At 41.3% G+C, this 21,217-nt stretch overlaps 1 protein-coding gene across 1 annotated transcript in view; it reads right to left on the bottom strand.

Annotated features, from left to right (window-relative positions):
• The window catches only part of LOC137262134 (carboxy-terminal kinesin 2-like), a 30,338-nt gene extending 14,424 nt beyond the window's left edge, over positions 1-15,914 (bottom strand). Inside the window, exons 1-10 of the mRNA XM_067799912.1 lie at positions 15,800-15,914; positions 12,218-12,340; positions 11,553-11,709; positions 11,010-11,108; positions 10,232-10,463; positions 9,544-9,754; positions 8,922-9,089; positions 8,031-8,177; positions 7,242-7,358; positions 5,079-5,252 (exon numbers count right to left, since the gene is read on the bottom strand). Of these exons, the coding sequence (XP_067656013.1) occupies positions 5,079-5,252; positions 7,242-7,358; positions 8,031-8,177; positions 8,922-9,089; positions 9,544-9,754; positions 10,232-10,463; positions 11,010-11,108; positions 11,553-11,709; positions 12,218-12,340; positions 15,800-15,811 (1,440 nt within the window). The 5' untranslated portion in view covers positions 15,812-15,914. The remainder of the gene's footprint in view (positions 1-5,078; positions 5,253-7,241; positions 7,359-8,030; positions 8,178-8,921; positions 9,090-9,543; positions 9,755-10,231; positions 10,464-11,009; positions 11,109-11,552; positions 11,710-12,217; positions 12,341-15,799) is intronic.
• Between the last annotated feature and the right edge of the window lie 5,303 nt (positions 15,915-21,217).

Genomic DNA, 21,217 nt, shown 5'->3' with positions numbered 1-21,217 from the left:
CTGAGGTATCGATGCAAGTGCGGCGGTAGAAGAAATGATGACTGGAGGTCGTTCTCTCGAATAAATGGTAATAGGAACCTCTGAAGTGGGCGCAGCATAAGCCGTCCTCTGAGGGTGAGGTCTTGCGCCGACGTCAACAGACCCAACAGAGACTGCAACTCTCTGAGGGTTAGAGGTAGGGACAGAGCTCGATCCGTAAAGGCGAGAATCTTCTGCCATCGATCGGGAGGGACCCTGACAAGATTGAGCCGGGTCAGGAACAACCCCCCGATGAATGTTAACTCCTGCGTTGGCTCTAGTTGCGACTTCTCTGTATTTATGATCCATCCCAACTGATGTAACAGGCATGTGGAGAAGTCCAGTTGTTTGCGTAGCAACTGAGGATTGCAGTGATTCAGAAAACAATCGTCGATGTAAGGATCGAAGTCTATCCCCTGAAGGTGCAGGAATAAGGTGACCGGCAGCGTGATCCGTGTGAAAAGCCACGGGGCCGTAGAAATTCCAACCAGCAGTACCCGCCATTGGTAGTGTACCCCGTTGAATATGAACCGCAGGAACTTCCTGTGACGTGGGAAAATAGGAATGTGCAGGTAAGCATCCTGTAAATCTAGGCTGGCCATCCAAGCTCCGGGTGACAACTTGGCTCGGATCTGATCTTGTGATGTCATTCGGAAATGCGGGGGCTCGGCTAAATACAGGCTGTTGAAAGTCGCCATGTTGTGAATCATCCGCATTTTGGTGGAACCTTTCTTGGGTACCAGGAAGATGGGTGAATAGAACCCCAGGGAGTGATGGGGTTCAGGCACTATCTCTATAGCACGTTTGGTTAACAAAATGTTGATGTTTTCTAGTATAAGTACCTGTTGATCTATTGAGTACACTCGTGACTGGGGAGTGGTAATCAACGGTGGAGCTCCGGCTAGTGGCAACTTGTAGCCGGTTCTCAGGATCTTGCAAACAAAACGGGTCTTCCAGGAATGTCCAATTGGCCCAAAAGACCCCTAATCTCCCACCTACAGGGGTCGGATGAACTGGTACGACTGGGGGTGGGAGAACCCAGTCGTAATTGTCCATGGCTTCAGCGGCCGGAGTAGGGGCGCCTGCCCCTACCTCAACCGGACGTAGAGGGCACATCCCTGCCGCGTTCTTGGGGGTTTACGCTGCACTTCTGAGTCCTTAGTACGACCTCGTCCCCTCCCAAACGAGGAACGGATAGACTCTCTTCTGGGCACATATCTTTTCTTGGCACTTCCCCTGGCTCGGCCACGAAAAGCAGAACCCAAGGCCTCAAAGGTTGATAATGCCACTTCCGTGTTTGTGAGTTCGGCGTGTTGTTTATAGACCGTCGGAATCTTTTCGTCAAAGAGGAACTTAGACGTAAATGGCGCACGAAGTAGCTGTCGTTTAAATTCCTCTTGCCAGGTGCAAGCCTCCAGAAAACCAGATCGGCGCATAGTTGTTGTCATGGCTAGCGCCGCGCGTAAATGTCCAAGCAGGTCATGTAGTACTTTGCCTTGCCAAGCAAATATGGTAGTTAAATGATCCACCCTCGAGGCATTATCCTCCGATAAATCCATGGCTGCAGCGGAGGTGGCAGACGCAAGCGCTGAGATAGGATTAAGCATGCACTTCAGTTCCGTGTCAATAGATGCTAGCTTTGAATCCTGAACTCTGTAAGATGACGAAGTAGAGCTTGATAACCTCTTGATAGAGTCGTCTTGCACAGCCCCGTTGTCGGCAAAATCCAGACTGTGAACTTTATAGTCTGATTTCTTAGACTTGGACGCTTTAATAGTAGGATTTAGGGATAATTTCGCAAAGTCCGAATCTAGTAAAGCTACAGCATCCACCACCATGGGGTGAGGTGGAATGAGTAATTTGGGAGACAGGTGAATCGCCGCCGGGTTGCTTGAATCAGAAGAAGGTGAAGGACAGTCCGGTAATCTATCGGCAATCCACTCAAAGACAGCAGTTAAGGGAAGATAGGTGCCATCATTATCACCCTCATTGCCAGGATCCTCCTCGTAATCTGGACAAAAGAACTGTTCCTCGTGATCCTCCCAGGAAACAGAAGTTGATTCCCGTCGCTGATTAGAGTTGGAGGCAGAATTCTTAGTATTAAATTCCTTGCAGGAAGTCCGCAGTGGTTCTGGCGATCGTGAACACTGGGATCTAGAGAGACGCCGCGGCGATCTTGAACGGGACCGCACCCTACGTCTACTTCTAGTACGTGAGTCTTCCTCTAAAGAGCGCCTTGGAGATCGGGAGCCAGACCAGGAGCGCCGGCGCCGGCTACGATGAGGAGAGCCGGAGCGTCGACCCCTCGGGGACTTGGAGCGAGACCTGCGCCGGGAACGCTCAGCCTCCAAGTGCCGAGAGCGTTCTTCATCCAACTGGCGCTGTAACACTTCTTCTCTAGAAAGTGTATGAGACACCCAGGGTATCCGATAAGGAGTAGGCACAGGAGCAGGGTCCGGTAACAACGTTGGCGCTGGTGTTGGTATAGGCGCTGGTGTCGGAATAGGCGCTGGTGTCGAGATAAGCGCTGACGAAAACACAGGTGCAGACATAATCAAAGGCGCCGGGACAGGCAGTGGCGCTGGTACAGGTAACGGCGCTGACGTAAGTCTAGGCGCTGACGATGGTGAGGGTGCTGACGACAAGGTAGGGAGTACAGCAGCGCCAGGCGTCAAAAGAGACCGCAAAAGCCTCTGAACTTCAGGGTGGGATAGGGCATCAGGGTGAGATAGGTCTACAAAAGCGGCCGAACGCGTAGGCTCTGGAGACGAGCGAGCCGGCGTAATAGATGAGTTCCCCACACTAGGCGTCAATACTGGTACTGAAGGCGGTGGTAGATCCTGGTCGTCAGGTAAGGATCCCAGGGAAGACGCTGGCGACGACATTCTTCTTTTACGTTGCGTAAAACGCTTCCTCTGAACCGCCAAAAAGGTCTTGAAATCTGCCAGAGATAACGCCTGACAGTGTAGGCACCGATTATCAATGGAGCAAACAGCGGACGCACAATCCGGACACCAGGGATGTGGGTCTTCGACTGACTTCTGCCCCTTGCAGATAGTACAAAAGTGTCGAGTCATACACAAAACTGCAACAGACAAGAAACCAACATTTGACAACAGGTTGACACAGTGCCAGGAGGAAAACCCCCTACATAAAAAATGTAGAAAGTAATTGCACCCCTACATAAAAAATGGGCACACCCTTAAGTGCGGGGCAGCAAAAACGACAACCAAACTGGCTGCCTTCGATACGCTGCATTCAATGGTAGAAAAAAGGTACGAAAAGTACCAAAATCACAAGTAAAATGACCAAGCATGGACAAATACATGAAGAGCAAACAACCAGCAAGATGAACTACCCCCATGGACGCCATGCCGTTCTCACACACAACACGGACAAACCCATGCCTGAGTGAGAAAAAACAACACGAGGTAGCAAGGTAAGTGTAATTAAATACTTGTTGACTTGACATACATAAAGAGGGGATACAAACCATACCTACCAAAGATTAGCAACTTTATTGAAACTACACAAAGTAGATACACAGCAAACCAACACGTCCGTTCGCACGCACGCTAAAGGTAAAAGTGAATTTTGGATTCTGCACTCTCGCGCGAGTGGAGAGATCACGTCACTTCCGTGACTACATTCGTAGATTACATGAGGGAGTCATCGAGGGGATGGCGAATCAACGACTGTCTGATCTCGTTTAGCGAAGCTAGAGGTAATATGCATAAGACCTATGGTAAGGTAAGTTAAAAATAATTAACTTAGAGGTCACTGTTGATTTATTTAGTGTCACTGCCACGTGAATCAGATAAAATAGGCCAATTCAGAATCAATCTCAGTATCTTTGGTAAGAATGTTCTCTACATGTTCTTCTGTCTCTGCAATGGGAACAGGGAATTTGTAACTTTCCCAATAAAAAGTAAACATGTGCAACAGCAAATTTAGCAAATCAAAATTGGTAAACTCAATGTTTGATCATTTGCAACCTCTTCGGGTGATCTTGCTGTTTGATCTGTGGAAGTTTTGGTTTAATTGATCATGAACTAAACAGACATCATCTAGCTATGTCTAGCTACCACAATGGTAAATTATTTTCGGAATATTTCCAATAGTCAATGACATGGTCAAACATATACCCTTGGAAAATGTATTGGCCCACAGGGCTGGCTATAGAATAAAGTTGTAAGCCTGCCATGTAAGTAGCAAGCAGCGGGCCGCCAGGCAAATGCTATTTCATACACTGGTAGACAAGTCTAGCTGTCTAGGGTACAACACTCAGAGATCTAGCGGTCTAGAGTACTACACAGACAAGTCTAGCTGTCCAGAGTACAACACACAGAGATCTAGCTGTCTAGAGTACTACACAGACAAGTCTAGTTGGCTAAGTACAACACACACAGATCTAGCTGTCTAGAGTACTACACAGACAAGTCTAGTTGGCTAAGTACAACACACACAGATCTGGCTGTCTAGAGTACTACACAGACAAGTCTAGTTGGCTAAGTACAACACACACAGATCTAGCTGTCTAGAGTACTACACAGACAAGTCTAGTTGGCTAAGTACAACACACACAGATCTGGCTGTCTAGAGTACTACAAAGACAAGTCTAGTTGGCTAAGTACAACACACACAGATCTGGCTGTCTAGAGTACTACAAAGACAAGTCTAGTTGGCTAAGTACAACACACACAGATCTGGCTGTCTAGAGTACTACACAGACAAGTCTAGTTGGCTAAGTACAACACACACAGATCTAGCTGTCTAGAGTACTACACAGACAAGTCTAGTTGGCTAAGTACAACACACACAGATCTGGCTGTCTAGAGTACTACACAGACAAGTCTAGTTGGCTAAGTACAACACACACAGATCTAGCTGTCTAGAGTACTACACAGACAAGTCTAGTTGGCTAAGTACAACACACACAGATCTGGCTGTCTAGAGTACTACAAAGACAAGTCTAGTTGGCTAAGTACAACACACACAGATCTGGCTGTCTACAGTCAACACACTGGCCTTGGCGTGTACCATACTACAACTGTATTTACCTGCCAGCCTTTCTCCTCCAGGTCCTGGGCTGTACTGAAGACTTGTTTCACTGCTCTAGGAATCATGCCCATGGTCAAGTCATTGTCCACACTGCCTCCCTCCATCGTATAGGTCTTCCCTGACCCTGTCTGGCCATATGCAAAGATGCACACATTGTAGCCATCCAGTGCACTCTGAAACAATCAAACCACTTGTGTGAAGCGTACTGTCACCCACATCAAACTGCCTGTACTTGTATTGTAAGGCCAGTGACAGAGATATTGTTAAAGGTCACATGCAATGTAAAACACAACTTTGCCGATTCTGATACCTTTCGTTATGCACATACAGAAATACTGAAACAACTAATCAAATAAGCCAGTACAACCTAACAAGTTGAAAAAAAAATAGAAAAAGAAAATACCAAGCAAAAAAAAAATACAATGAAAAAAGTCTGCCTGGAGGTCAAACAATTCACTAAGTTTCCGACAGGGCTGGGGAAAAAGTGGTTTCAGCAGCTATGCTGTGCTCATAACACATGTGCAGTGAATAGGTTCGCGGAGCTTGAAACAGTATGCCTGCCCGCAGCATGAGGTCGTGAGCAGTAGTCTAATTTTGGTTGTGTACACAAACAAGTAAATAAACAACCCGTTATATAACCCCACCCCCACCCCCACCCCCACCCCCACCAGTAGCCCATGAAAAGACTTTGTTACACCCACCCAGTTTGGTATTGTGGCTGTACTGTTTTGAGGGAGGTAAAACCAAGTACAAAATATTGCACTGTTATTGCATATTTGCGATTACACATTCATAATTTTGTTTATTTGTCTTTTTCTTAACCAGCAAGGCATTTCATATATCAAGAATAAGTGATAAATGTGTTTCAATAATGTTTGACTTTTTGGTTGCATGTGACCTTTAACTAATGACAACAGATTGAATTCAAGAAAGTAGGAACTTACAAGACGAAATTCAATCTGAACCAATTTAACCTCAACACTCCTGTAGTCCAAAACAAATTGCCCTGAGTAGTATAAGGAATGGTGGCACAATGAGAGGTTCCCTTTAGTGTTATTTTCACCAGTTACTAGCCCTATGTTAGTTCAGCATCCCAGCTAACTCAGTGTACCCAGTACCCGTGTAACAAGCCAGATTAGACCCTGTTCACATGAAAACCAGGCATAGTTAGGTCATGGCCAGAGTATATTTACTCCTTAATGTTGACAAAATATTGGCTAAGGCATCCTTACAGGATCAGAGGACAACCACTCCATTCTCTGAGATAAAGTTATAAACTGCATAAACACTGTCTTGACCATTAATACTACAAGACTACTTGAATCAGTATGTAACTGAATCAATATGTGAATGAATATGTAACTGCCTGTGGCAAGTCCCATGATGGAGTCTGGGCAACTGATACTGACTGACATTACTACAGTGAATCTGTTGGGTTGTGACATCACCATTCATACAAAAAATGGTGACTCCATGGACTGACCTACCCCGCAAGTATCAATCTCTATTCACCAACAGAATATGCATTTTATCTTGAGTGAGTGAGTGAGTGAGTTTAGTTTCATGCCCCACTCAGCAATATTCCAGCCATATGGCGGCAGTCTGTAAATAATCGAGTCTGGACCAGACAATCTAGTGATCAACAACACGAGCATCGATCTGCGCAATTGGGAACTGATGACGTGTCAACTACATCAGCGACCCTGACCACCTGATCCTGTTAGTCGAATCTTTCAACAAGCATAGTCTCTTTATGGCAAGCATGGGCTGCTGGAGGCCTATTCTACCCCGGGACCTTCACTGGTGGCATTTTATCTTGAAAACAGCCATGATCATTTTGATGTTGTCAGCATTTAACATAGTATATTTACACATACTTAGAGGTTTTACATGTCATCACATTGGGAACAGAAAATATAGGTCCTTTTGTTTTTTCCACAACTGTTACGCTGTTTTGGGATTATATTTTACTTTAATATGTGAACACTACTGACAAGATAGTGTATAACTGATGTTTTCATTTGTTTTCACTCATTGTGGCTAAATCTAGAAACATGGACCGGTTACAAATTGTCCGGTGTTAGCTGATCATGTGGAGGAGGTTTTGTCAGTCACACGAAACAAACACCATGCAGAGATGGGTGCCATGTAAGAAGCAATACCTGAACCAGCTGGGCTATTTCCTCAAACACTTGTGACTGTGTGGTTTCTGGCTGGAACACTTTGTCAAATGTAAAGTCGTACTTATTCTGACCACGACGAGATGCTGCTAGAGAACTCTGAAATACACAGTATACATGATATAAATCTAGAAGGCAAGAGTATGCACTCACAAACACAATTGCCAGCATTGCTCAGGTTAAAGGATCAGCCAATCACAATCCAGCATTTACTAAAGTCATGGTAGAATTAGCATTATTAAAATGAGTTTTCTACCAGTACCATTTCAGTAAATGCTGGATTGTGATGGGTTAAAGTCAGTCAGAGATATAATATAATCAACTTTTATACCTCTGATTTACCCACACAGGACAAAGTTTTCTTAAAATCTTAATAACGCTGTTATGGTATGCATTCGATTATAAAATCAAATTTAGACCAAATTACAATTTTGTTATATACCTCTGATTTTCCAAAACAGTATATTAATTTCCTAAGCATTAACCTTGCCATAATTAAGAACATATCAAACTTAATGTAATCATTTACACAACAAGAACCAATAGGTTGTTTTGTTTTAGTTTGATACACTGACTCAAATACATTTTCCCAAGTGAGTTTGGCATATGTTGAGTTATACTTCAGTTACATGACAGCATGTTAGTCTGATGTTGGAAAGTGTTGCACAACTTCCACATTTCCCACTTTAGTAAGCCCCAAGTGCAGAAAGGCCAAGTCAGGATTTGAAGTTGAACATGTTGGATACATCAATGTGGACAATATCTACTGACCTCATTCAGGGAAGCATCCCCAAGTTTTTCCAGCTCCAAGACTCTCCCATCTAGGTCTGGGAAATTCATATGATGGATCACTCCATCATTGACAAGAATTTCATCTCCTAGTAATGGCCGGACTCGGCAGAAGACTCGGATGTTGCCCTGCATAGAAAGAAAGGAGGAAGCAAGTGAAGCGTGTGACTTTTGGCAGTGTTCGGAATATGCAGACATATCAGTTACATCATGCTAGAGGATATCCCTGACCCGTGAAGGTCTTCCAAGATTAGAACTTGGTACAATGTCCTAAGCTCGACAATAGTGCTCAGTTATAACCTTGGTGAATCTGGGAGTTCAACCTACAAACATCACATCCATGTTTACTGGAATTCTTGTGTGACACAGCATATTGCCAAGGGACATAACTCTACTTAACGCTCAGATGACTGGGATTAAGGGCCCCAAATAAGAAGTGATTAGAAACTGCACATGAGACTTTATGTCCACATTTCATCCACAACTACGATAATATACTACAAAAAAAAGTATGGGAACACCTGAAAATCAGATAGTCATATCTAAACTTAAACATGCTGAGGTAATTTATACACTAAGGTAAGTGAAACCTGTGTGTGCTTAAAGGGCTCTTTGGGCCACACGTTAGAACATTCAGTGAAGCAACTGATTCAATATTTGTTGAGTGAAATGAAAAATTGTCAAAAATGTTTAAGTTTATATATGACTATCAAATTTTCAGGTGTTCCCATATTTTTTGTTTGCAGAACATGATGCAGGTTATATTCACTCCGGCAGAAGATTAGTGCATCATCAATCATTCTTACCACAAAGTCACTTATAGACTATAAGTTCAATCATTTTCCTAACAAGTAAAGCTGCATTTCTGCCCACCTTTAGCTCCTGCACGAGGTTATGGAGTTTGCGACGTTCTGTTTCATGCTCTCTCTTCTGTCGGTTCTGTTCCTCAATGACACGCTCCAGTTCAACTATAACACCGTTAAGTCGACTTATTTCTGTGTCCTTTTCCCGACCTCGAGATTCACTTTGACTTAAACCCAGCTGAAAAGAAACATTTGGAACCTTATCTCCAAAACCACACTTCTCAAGACTTTGAAACAAAGAACAGAATTTTATGTTGGGATGAAATGAGTTTTGACAAATCCACGTACAAATCATGATAAATAGAGAAAGAATTCCAAGAGACCAGAAGGTGAGTTTGAAACATTCAAAAATTCAAAACCTCCAATGTCAACACAAGGTATAGATAAAAAATATGGACTGCCATCAAACTACTTGATCAAACAAAGTCAAATATCCCATGAATACATACTGCTCTGAGAAAGTGTTTATTGCCTGACTTGAGACGTATGAGCTCAAATCCTTGAAATGACTTAACCAAAAATGTAAGAAAACCTGTACTGCACTGAGGAAGTGTAATCCTAAATATTACATATGTTGGCAAAGGTGCCAGTCAAAACTTATCTGACTGAAATGGAGAGTGAAACTAGAATACCTTGGTGGCTTCAAGTTCTGCCCCAATCTTGGCCTGAGCAGACGACACCTCAGCAATGGAAGACTTGAGCCCAGAGACCTCCTTCTGGTAAGCAGAGACCTCACCTTCTAGGTTTTCCTTCTGTCTCTGCAGAGAAGACTTGCTGTAGTTGAGGTCCTCAATCTCACGTTGAAACTTGCGTTTCATATCGTCCATTTCCTCCTGAGTGCTTCTATAACATGCATGAACAGCAGTGTAACTGCTTAAAAAGTTTTTCTCAAGCTGCATTTAACCATCTTGACTAACCGCAAACCTGTGGTTGTTAGAAACGCAATGTTTTCTTGTTTCCCCTGAACAGTATATTAAATGTATTCATGATTCTCTAAATTCAGGTTAGATTATCGAAAGAATATACAGTGAGTCAGGCAATTTCATTGAAGGTGGATAATTTCATGACATGCACCATTCCGTGGAGGAGCTGTGATATGGTTTTGCAAGGAGGCAAAATATTATAAGTTGATCACTGGTCCCTTGGGGATCATGGGGTGAGGTACTCATGATGTTTGTTTATGTTCCCCTTGCCTTTCGAGGGTACCTCAACCCATGGTCCCCCAGGGACCAGTGATCAACTTATAATATTTTACCTCCTTGCAAAACTGTCAGCAGATACAACATGAATAACACGTATTGACTGAGGTTGTTGCTGTACCTGAGTTTGCGAATGACCTCCTGATTCTCCTTGTAGACCTCAGAAGACAGTTGCTCCTTCTCGGCGACAGTGCCACTCAGCTGCATGTTCTGTGACTCCAGCATGTTGATTCTGTTGTTGTAGCTCTCCAGCTGGGACTGGAGTGATGAGCTGATCTGGTCCCTGTGCTGGAGCACCTGCTCCATGTCATGGAGCCGCCCCTTCAGATCCCACGCTGCTCGCTTCTTTCCACCTACAGCACAAAGCCACGCTCTATGGCAGATACAGCTTCGGACAAGGGTAGTGGGCTTTGTAGTGTAACTAGTACTAATACACTCACAACCACAAAGCGGCAGCATTATTCCATATGTTAAGCAAATCTGACGTAATACTTTGGATGGCAATCAGTCAACATCATAGAAGATTACCTTATCCAGGAACCAGATTCCACAACACAAACTTCAGTTACAACCTTCAGGGCTCGATTTAGTGCTGTCTATTAGCTGCTCTGGTGCAACCCAATATTACATGGTGCAACCTAGCTATTAGTCGAACTTGCTGGTGCAAGTCAATTTTTGAGTAGGAACACTACTGAATAAAATATCTAAATGATTCAGTAGCATTTCTTTCATTGCATATTGCAACAAAAGCTGTACAACTGAAACTTGGCTCAGGTTCCACATGGAGCAAGTAGGTTTACATCTCTTAAATCGACCCTGAAATTTTAGTTTTGAACACTGCTGTCTTGAAGATTTCACAACATTGCTTTAGTTTATCTATCTGTTAACCATCAACTGACCTGCAACAGCAGCCTTAGGCACTGTGGGCCCTGGAGCTGGCTTCTTTGGAGGGGCACACTTGCTTGGAGGGCCTGATATTGTGATGGACAAGTTGGCATCTGATAATACAAACAGAACAAGTCAGGAGAAGGATACTTTTCTGGAAGGTGAGGTCACTATTTACAGATAATACAGATATCCGGGTACTTGATTTGAAATCACTCAACAAAGCCAGGCTTCAAATGCCTCTCTTGCAGAACATCATATGAGGAGTGTTGGCAGTAAACTAAACCAGCAATGTCCAGACAAACCATGGGACAAACCTGCATGCCTAAACAATGAGGAACACAGGCCATTTTTGACTCAATTCTGCCAATTTAGAATGCCAATTTAGAATTTAACCCAACACTTTTATGCTAGCGTGAATAGTTTTTAATCAGTATATTCATGCACATATATTTTTGTATTATTTCAAACAGTTTGTTTCATGCCACTGCAAGTAAAGAAATGCTCAACTATTAAATTTTAGAAACTGTGGACTTCATCGATTCACACAGACATACTAGATCGTGAAGCTGGTCTTGCTAGGGGACGTTTTTGTGAGGAGTTGGTTGGCCGCGTTGGACGAGAGCTGTTGAGGGAGGATACTGACACGCTACGACTCATCTTAGCAGGAGGGGCCTCAGGACGGAACTTTTTCCCTGGGTTTGGATTGGAAACCTGTAATCGTGAAAGAGATTCATTGATTGAATCAGAGACAGTAGCATCCTGGCTACTTTCATAACTCCACTGGAGTATACTAGTAGAGCAACCAAATTGAAGTTTACAACTGTGCAAACTAAACTTGTTATGCATATCTGCTGCCTGCCTCACTTACATCACAAAGATAACTATTAAAAGGTTCCCTCGCTTATAATCATAATCATCACAAGAAGCACCAACTGTAGGAGGAATTTGTGGACATCAATTGCAATGTAACAATGCTTTGGGCAATGATCTATTGTTCCTGCCAGCTCATGCATGTACAAGGGTCTACATGTATCAGATGTATAGGCATGTATGTTCTAAAAAAGGTGTGAAAGCAGATGAACATGATCATATAGAACAGTTAACACGATAAATGTGAGGCATGTGCCACAAACACTATCTCAGTACCATATCTAACTCATTGAACATGTAATCCATGTTTTGTAAATGTTGTCAAATACAGAAAAACCCAAATCCTTACAACAGCAGTGTCCTCTTCTGAACTGCGAGATCGCTTCACACTCACAGACTGCGGAGGTTTTAGTCTGCTCCCTGGCATAGGCAACTTGCTGCCGCCAATGTTTTTAGTTGCTAATGGTTTCCGCTGAAAGTACATATTACTTCTGCAGTGTTCATGGCAATTTGGATTGGAACATTGGATCTGTGACCAAGGCAAAACTTTAAACATCACCAAAACAAACAGTGCACAAAATGACCCATGGCTATTGCACATCTATCTGATTATGTAATAGGGAGAAATTACGAAGAGAAACTGAATATGATGTTTCGCTTTCAGTTGGAGGACCAGTCAGAAACAAGATGTGTGGCAGACTTATTGCACTAATAAGTAGCTTCTCCTAGTGACACATGACCTACTGGTAAACACACATAAGATGATCCACGACCTGACATATGACCCCAATTTGCATACTTGGGAACGCCCCACTTGAAACAAGAGGGAGACAGGTTGTCTGATCAGTATCGAGAAGTTCATTTTCCCTGTGCGTTTCACGCATGAATTGTTATAGCACACTCGATTTGGGAACAGGTACAATCCCAACGAATTGAATCAACACAATATACTGAGCAAATATGTTTAGAACCACCGATCCATTTCACAAAGCAAATGACATTTTCCTGGGGTTTTTTTTCACAAAATTGTTGAATATCTAAAATGCTTGTCAATGCCCCAATCATCTATTGGCTTCGTCTTAACTAAAGGTTAGCGTGGAATATCAGTATCTTATGCCTGAAATTGCAGTCTTTTCATTTTCAATGAATATGCGGTGTTGATTTCATGTCACGGTTAGCATGTATTGCACATGCATAATTGTCAAGCTACCTGTAGCAGCAAGTGTACTCGCCCAATTCGTTGTACCACCTCTCTTGTCACAAATGCGTTTAGTGCGCAGGATCATATATTGTAAACCAAAAGTTACTGTGTTCTGTAATCTGATTGGTTGAAAAACATGATTAAATGGTATTAGATTCCCGGAAACTGAAAGACTATTCACCGCGTATTGACATGTAAACAATTGTTTTGTTGTGTCAGCAACAGTGGTGACGTCATTCAAATCATATTGTGACGTAAAGTTAGAATGACGTCACAAATGAGCAACTCCAGATGCTACCATGAGAACCAGCTGAAACGGCCAGCTGATGACACTTCACTGCTGTGTCCGTATTCGATGTAAACGAGTGCAGACAGTAAAACCCCTTTGGTTTACTTTTGTGTTTACAATGTCGATAAACATCATGTGTTGGCCAATTTCCGGGTGTTATTGAGTATTTGAAGCACGGGAATATTTCATTTGAAACATCCGGCTGACGCCGTCGGTTCCAAATGCATTCACATGCTTCAAATACTCAATAACACCCGGAAATTGGCCAACACATGATGTTTATCTCCTAAATGTGTGTCTAGCAGTACGTATGACACAGACTGCCAGCATGAGAAGTTGTGGCACTGTCTTCTAAAGATGCTCTCACATTTCAGCATTATTTCTGCTTGTTTTTTCTTATGTCTGGCAATTTAAAATCTATTCATTTATCTAGCTTAAAATGCAACAAGATACGTGTGAGAAAAATTGTCTTTGCTCCGAGCTCCACCCTTTGAAAATGTTACAGGACCAAAATCTGTAGTCTATTGTATAGGGTTCTGGGAATTTTTGAGATATATATACACATATATGTATTTGTATATATGTATATATATGTATGTATATGTGTGTGTATATATATATATTTTTTTTTTCTGGGCTCAAATTAAGGAACTTGATTTACTTGCAGTGTGAATGTTAAGTATGCTAGCTAAGTAAAAATACTAAAATCACTGAAATACTCACGTCTGAAAGTAGAAAATGAAAATGAAATACCCCCTCCCAAGAAACAGTGGGTGGGTACAGTACCGACATGAGCATAATCTTATCTGAAGCTCTGTTGACAACACAACACACTTGAACCAGACAAAACTAGGTTGCATGAGAGTCGCACCAAAGTGAAAACATGGATTTATAAAGTGGCAAAGACAAGCAGAGAATCAGATCTCTGATGACCAGTCATGTGTCATTACTGCACATAACACAGGGATTAGCTACTTTGTATGGTAAATAAGACAGAGGCTCTGAGCACTGAATGTAGTACAAGACTGATGAGTTGACATGTGAGGGTTAGTCAGACAAGAAAACCATGATTTTATTCAAATGTGTTTGCTGCATGTAGACATTTGTTTGGATTTTTTTCATTTACTTGTGGCACTGTTGCACGAGTCATATTGTCAGGTCCTGTTGCTAGGGGTGATTACTGAGAGGGAAAACAACAACTGATATAGTGACAGTCTATTGCGACCAACTATTGCAATACAATCTCCTTGAATTGTGTGATTTGAGGTCATTTCCCATATGAATGTGTAGCTTGTATGGAAGAGAAACAAGCTGAAGTAGCTTAAGTCTTTTGACTAACTGGTGATAAAGCTGAAACACAGATCAAGTAAGCAGTTAATACAATGAAGCTGCACTAGTCTGCACTCTAATATTTTACACTACACCTTTATCAACGGAAGTATATTATGAAACTATATCGATAGTCACATATACCACTGATACATCAATGCATTTTTATTTCTACCATTGATCATTTCTGTTGGTATCAGAGATTCAACAATTGCAATCCATTAATAATATGATGTATCATTACAGCCCCTACCTATCGGTATCTACGGCACCTTGCCAAAAGTGAGTCAGTGAATTGCTTTTAATACTTAACTGATCACGTGAGAAATCATTTCAGTTACATACACACAATTTCCATTCAATTTTCTGATGATTATTACCAAACGTGCAAACTATTTAAATACCATAATTATTAGACATACCTATCATAGTTGTCTATGGCATGTATGGGGTAGATTAAAATGAACTTGTACTGATGGTGCTTTATAAGGTGCCATTTGACAACAGAAGGATGAAAGAAAATATGTACACGTAGCTGAAGATGATTGCCAAGATGTTTACTCTTGCAACAGTTAATTAATATGTAAGAAATTTCACTTATCATGCTTATTATGAATTATTATTACACACTTTTGGCCCTTGAATCATTAGCGAAAATACATTGAAAATAAATGAAGTGACTTCAAGACAGGGCCCCCTAGATTTTCCAAGCTGTCTTGCTCTAACGCTAAAACAGCCGTGTGTGCCAAAAAATTGATACATTAACATTAACTTACGACTATCGAGCGCTATGAAAGCTTCGAAAATCTGGACCCAGGTTGATAAGTCCATCAGTTTCCACTGTAGCAAATGGGCTTCTGTACAATTAGCATTTGGCGTCCAAAAATGTACGCAATGATGTTTATCTTAACTATAAACAGACTTGACATTGACAAAGTTCATTTCCAAATAAACATGATAAACGACAACATTCAACAAGGAAGAACATCGGCGCCTTATGTGCATAAAACAGACTGCGGCACACTGCACAGTTGACGACGAGACAATCGCAGTGGTCTGAATAACATATACCACTGGTAGTGCTCTTCCTCGTACTGACTGTAAGACCGTACCTGCGTTTCCATATTTTGTTTTCTTTCACGACCTACGGCTCATCAGGCAAGCCTTCCTTGATTTTGAATTTCCTTCCACAAGCGGTGATATAAATGAAAGGTGGGCTGTGATTGGGTTGTTTGACAAGAAAGGCGAACGTTGATTGGTTCTTGTTACATCCACGGTAGGCCATGATTACCTCCCTTTTGCCAGCATCACACCCGTCCGTCGACTAAATCTATGAGATGTGAAATATGTGGTATCCATGGGAGGAGGGTCGCCAACATGTGAGGCAGCTACCAACGTCAGATGAAAAATGGAAAGTGATTAAGATAATAAATACAACAACAACAGATTATTTGCCTTTGGCACCCAATATTTTAAGGCAATCATTTAAAAATCGTTTTGGTCTTTTTTTAAGTGTTTCCATCGGGAGTGCATGGTGTACGGATGACATTCACTACTGAGAGAGACACGGGACTGATTGGTTGACACATGTCTTCGGTTCCCAATTGCACAGATCGATGCTCATGATAATTGTCACTGGATTGTCTGGTCCAGACTCGATTATTTACAGACCGCCACCATATAGCTGGAATATTGCTGAGTGCGGCGTAAAACAAAACTCACTCTGATAACAGCATTTTGTGGTATAGCTAACTGGCCTGACCTTATAAAAATCATCTATATCTCCAGTACTCGTCTTAAGCACAAAATTCACATGCACACAATTTGCTCATGTAAGTAAATATGCTCACGTGTAAATATACCATTTACCAGTGTAATAGTAAATGCACTTTGCGTTCACATTGAATTTACGTACTGTGAGTAAACTTGAAAGTGTAAATAATAAATTGTCTCAGAAATTCAACTGAAAAAGATGTTCTGTTATCACTGGCGTTTAAGTAGACAAACACTATAATTATCATCTATGTTCTGCTCTTGCAGTTGCATGGCCAGGAATACGTACGTAACTCTTACCCTAAGAGAAGATGACATGATACAGTATATTCACAGTTCAAATGTTTCACATGTTTAAACATACTTTTGCACATGGTTCCTGACCACATGTAGATTTGCTTCTAGTGTATATACGTACGTAGTTACTAACTGCGTTTACATGACACAATTACACATGTATGTAGAAGTGCTCATGTGGTCATTTGTTCATAAGTGTACAAACAGGTGCATGTGAACGGGGCTAAGAAAGTGTATAATGTTCCAAGTGTAATGCATCGTACCTAAAATACTCTGTGATGGACAGTGCTGTGCTATGTGTAGACCTGTGCTCTGACACCGATTTCTCGAAACAGACTGAAGTTTTTACTCAAATCTCAAACTGAGTTTGACAATAACGAAACCGCTGAATTTTTAACTCAACTGCATTTTTTAAAATAAAAAAAAGTCCATGCACATAAAGAAACCTGTCCAACAAACTCAGATTGTCTACCAAGTTAGAGTGTGATACCGATTTCCGTTCATTCTGGAAAATGCATGTTCCTGCGTTTGCTCAAACTTGTGTTTCTCTTGCCTGACATCTCGCATTACTGGCAAGTAGGGCTTTGTATCGCCTCAAATTTGGTATTGGGATATATTGTGATACGCTCTCCTGTATTGCCATACGTATTGGGATATATTGCGATACGCTGTCCTGTATTGCCATATGTTTTGGAATATATTGTGAAAGGACAGCTGTTGAAATCTGTCCAAATTTCTTTTACCTTCAAACTGAATCACAGGATATGTGAATAACCATTGTGCATTCTATAGCTTCTGTCAAAGTAAAACAAAGGGAAAAAATACCCCAGAACATTCTCCTGTTTAGATTTTATTTTTCAAAAACAACTTTGCATGCAGAGACTGAAACTCACTAAAAAGTTTAACTGGTCCTCTGGGCTAGTCGATTTTGTATGTCACTAGTCCTTTCCAAAAATACCAGCCTCACACTTTACTATGATAAAATAAAGACAAACTGTCAACAAAGTCTTTCTTTTAGTTGTAACTGCTTTCCAAAGGAAAGACAACACAGATATTTGTATGATTTCTCACTTCATATACATGACAAATACAGCTAAAACGACCTCACACCATGTCCTCCATCAACTCACCTATACTGTGTATGTACTTTAACTTCTCTAAACAGCAAAAATGTTGAATTCCAAATAGTTTAAAGAGTCTGAGCTACTTTGCGCCTCTGTACTACTGAAGAAACATTTGAGGGAAGTCACAATCATGCGACATGATCTCCGATGATTTGAATGACTTATGCACCCATCTATGTCTTTGAATAAAAGAAGTATTAGCATGACCTATTTCATGAAGGACGTTTGCTACACTTTCTCGTAAAGAAATGATTTAACAAAACTCAAGATGAGCAAAGGCCACTCTGTATTAGGTAAAGTGCATTTTTAGATTAAATAGAATAATGGAAAACAACTGAAACTAGAGAAGCATAGCCTTATATAAGATGATAAAGTCTACATTAATCAAGGAAAATATCAGCTTGTGAAATATTATTGCTACTACATGCCACATAACATTTAGAATTTCTAGGTCTAATCCAACTGTTGAAAAATATGAGAGGTAATTTTAACCTATTATTCAAATAATACAACTTAAACTTATATAAGTTTATTTTAAAAAAGTTTACACACTTACAGTGTCCACATAAACCCCAAAGTAGACGAAAGCTCCCGTTATTTTAATCCATTCGTAATATGCTATAAAATCCCCTTGTCTATTTCGTTTATCTTTCCATTTTCACGTAAACAGACATCATATGAATAGTCGGCTATTTCCATGTAGCCGTGGCTTTTCGCCCGGTAACATGACACAACATTGGGAAAGGCCTCCGTTTTCGAAGCTCCGCATAACACTCAAGAAGTTACATTTTAGGCGGGTATCGTTGGAAAGCTCTTACCATAACATCACAGGAACCCTGCCAGGAGTATTTGATTGTTGTAAGAAGCGATTGTATTGGATAAAAATTGGTTTCTTGACGCTTTTTTTTGTCACAGTCTGCCATAAGGTTCATGACTGGTAAAAATCATGTAACTTAAGGCAGTCAGTCATACTAGAGGAACTTTTCCTCATAACCGAAAAGTTTTAGACAAATATTTTGGGTACAATAATGGTATTCTGCACGTGTTAATCAACAAATCGCCACAGATATATATATATATATATATATATATACTCTTCGAAAAAAGTAGGGGATAATTTTTTTCATTTACGATTAAACATATTTAGGAGATTGATCGAAGTCAATCAATGTTGATATGATATTATTGAATGTTTTGAGAGTGCATCACCATTTGCACTTCCTAACAACCATAGATATTTGGAATGTATTTTGAAAGATGATTGGTGGATGGCATGTAATTGGCATGCATACTATTTTCATTAAAAAAACAAAAAGCACTAGAAACAAACACTAGCAAATGTGTGATGCAAGATGAGTGTCAAATTTTATGTTCTAATTGATTTCTTGACCTTCTTGAAAAAAACGTCAAAATCAAGAGTGGGACCCCATGCACGTGTACGGGGCTACGGCAGTTCCTATCCAGATTGAAAGTTCATGTTCCGCTACTTATTTTGAAGAGTATACATAAATTATGGAACGTATTGGACTTATCGTGCGAACTGCCGACCTGTGATAAGTATTCTTTATGCCACTGTTTTCGCATTAAACATCGTGTCCGAGTATGGAGATGGACGCGACGAAATCGGAGATATCACTTATCACTTGACTTACTTAACATGAAACGTCGGTACTTGGCTATGTGACAGCTTTAACGATTTCCTCGAAACGTCGGTGCTTGGCTATGTGACAGCTTTAACGATTTCCTCGAAACGTCGGTACTTGGCTATGTGACAGCTTTAACGATTTCCTCGAAACGTCGGTGCTTGGCTATGTGACAGCCTTAACGATTTCCTCGAAACGTCGGTACTTGGCTATGTGACAGCCTTACCGATTTCCTCGAAACGTCGGTGCTTGGCTATGTGACAGCTTTAACGATTTCCTCGAAACGTCGGTGCTTGGCTATGTGACAGCTTTAACGATTTCCTCGAAACGTCGGTACTTGGCTATGTGACAGCCTTAACGATTTCCTCGAAACGTCGGTGCTTGGCTATGTGACAGCCTTAACGATTTCCTCGAAACGTCGGTGCTTGGCTATGTGACAGCTTTAACGATTTCCTCGAAACGTCGGTACTTGGCTATGTGACAGCTTTAACGATTTCCTCGAAACGTCGGTACTTGGCTATGTGACAGCTTTAACGATTTCCTCGAAACGTCGGTGCTTGGCTATGTGACAGCTTATCATTTGGAAAGACTTCCATTCAATCCAGACAAAACACCACCCATATTACCTGCATATATATCTGTATGTTTCTTCTCACCGTTGAAATTTAGAGGGTATACAATGCATGAAATTGATTCCTCGCGGAGCTGGACTCTCCTTGATCACAAGACGCTTGCGTCCGTTCACTCATTGCACTACGCTTGACAATCTATGGCCCCTTGTCTCACAATGGCCGGAGCTCATGCAACTGTCAATCGGTGCTCAACTTATCCTTGTTTGTCAGTACATATCTAGTTAGGAGAGGACCAGCAACGCTATGGATGTGATTCTTAACCTTGACATTCAACGTGACCATTGTCGCAGTGAGGTGGCTGTTACCGTCCAAGAGGTCGAGTATGTGATCTGGACTGCAGTTGTCCGACTTCCGTCTTTGTGGAAGCCACGGTGCCTGTGTGGTTTCGACACCTGAGTGAGTGTGATGGCGACCAGGTGCAAATTATTTTTTCAGTTCTATTGTGTCTCTTGAATCCACCTCGAGCACAAGAAATGTAGGAAATTAAACGCAAACAAGGAATCTAAGACACATTAATTCACTTCTTGGCTTGAATAGAACAACATAAAAAAAATACCCCCTCCCCCAACCCCCTCTAAAGGAAACAAAAACAAAACAAAAACAAAAAATGCAAAAAAGAAAAAGAAAAAGAAAAACAACAAATACAAAAAAAAAACAACAGCAAAAACAACAAGATGACACACAAAAACAAAGCAAACAACAAAAGCAAAAGCCCATTACATTACAAGTATTTACGCGTGTACTGAGATACTATTTACATGCGAGATATCGGACCCTTTCAAACACCTCTGATCTTTCTTGGCGTCGCCTTTTGTATTCACAGAGAAGAATGGCTTTAATTTCCGAACCAAACAGTTTGTAAAATGTTCCGGAGGTGAATTTTCAAAATGTTCAAACTAATTTGAAAACAGTCATAGATGGCCTTTGTAATTTAACGCCAAATGAACTTTTGTTCATGTTATGCTTAAAGATGGCGTCATCAATATTCCAAGGCACTTATTGCCTGAAATAAGTTCTACAATTTCACATCGATAATACCATTTCTCACATACATTAAGCAT

This window comes from Haliotis asinina, chromosome 14 (assembly GCF_037392515.1).
Source record: "Haliotis asinina isolate JCU_RB_2024 chromosome 14, JCU_Hal_asi_v2, whole genome shotgun sequence".
In the NCBI taxonomy this organism is placed as follows: domain Eukaryota; kingdom Metazoa; phylum Mollusca; class Gastropoda; order Lepetellida; family Haliotidae; genus Haliotis; species Haliotis asinina.
The sequence above is the reverse complement of the archived record's forward strand: the minus strand, read 5'-3'. Positions and strand labels throughout refer to the sequence as shown.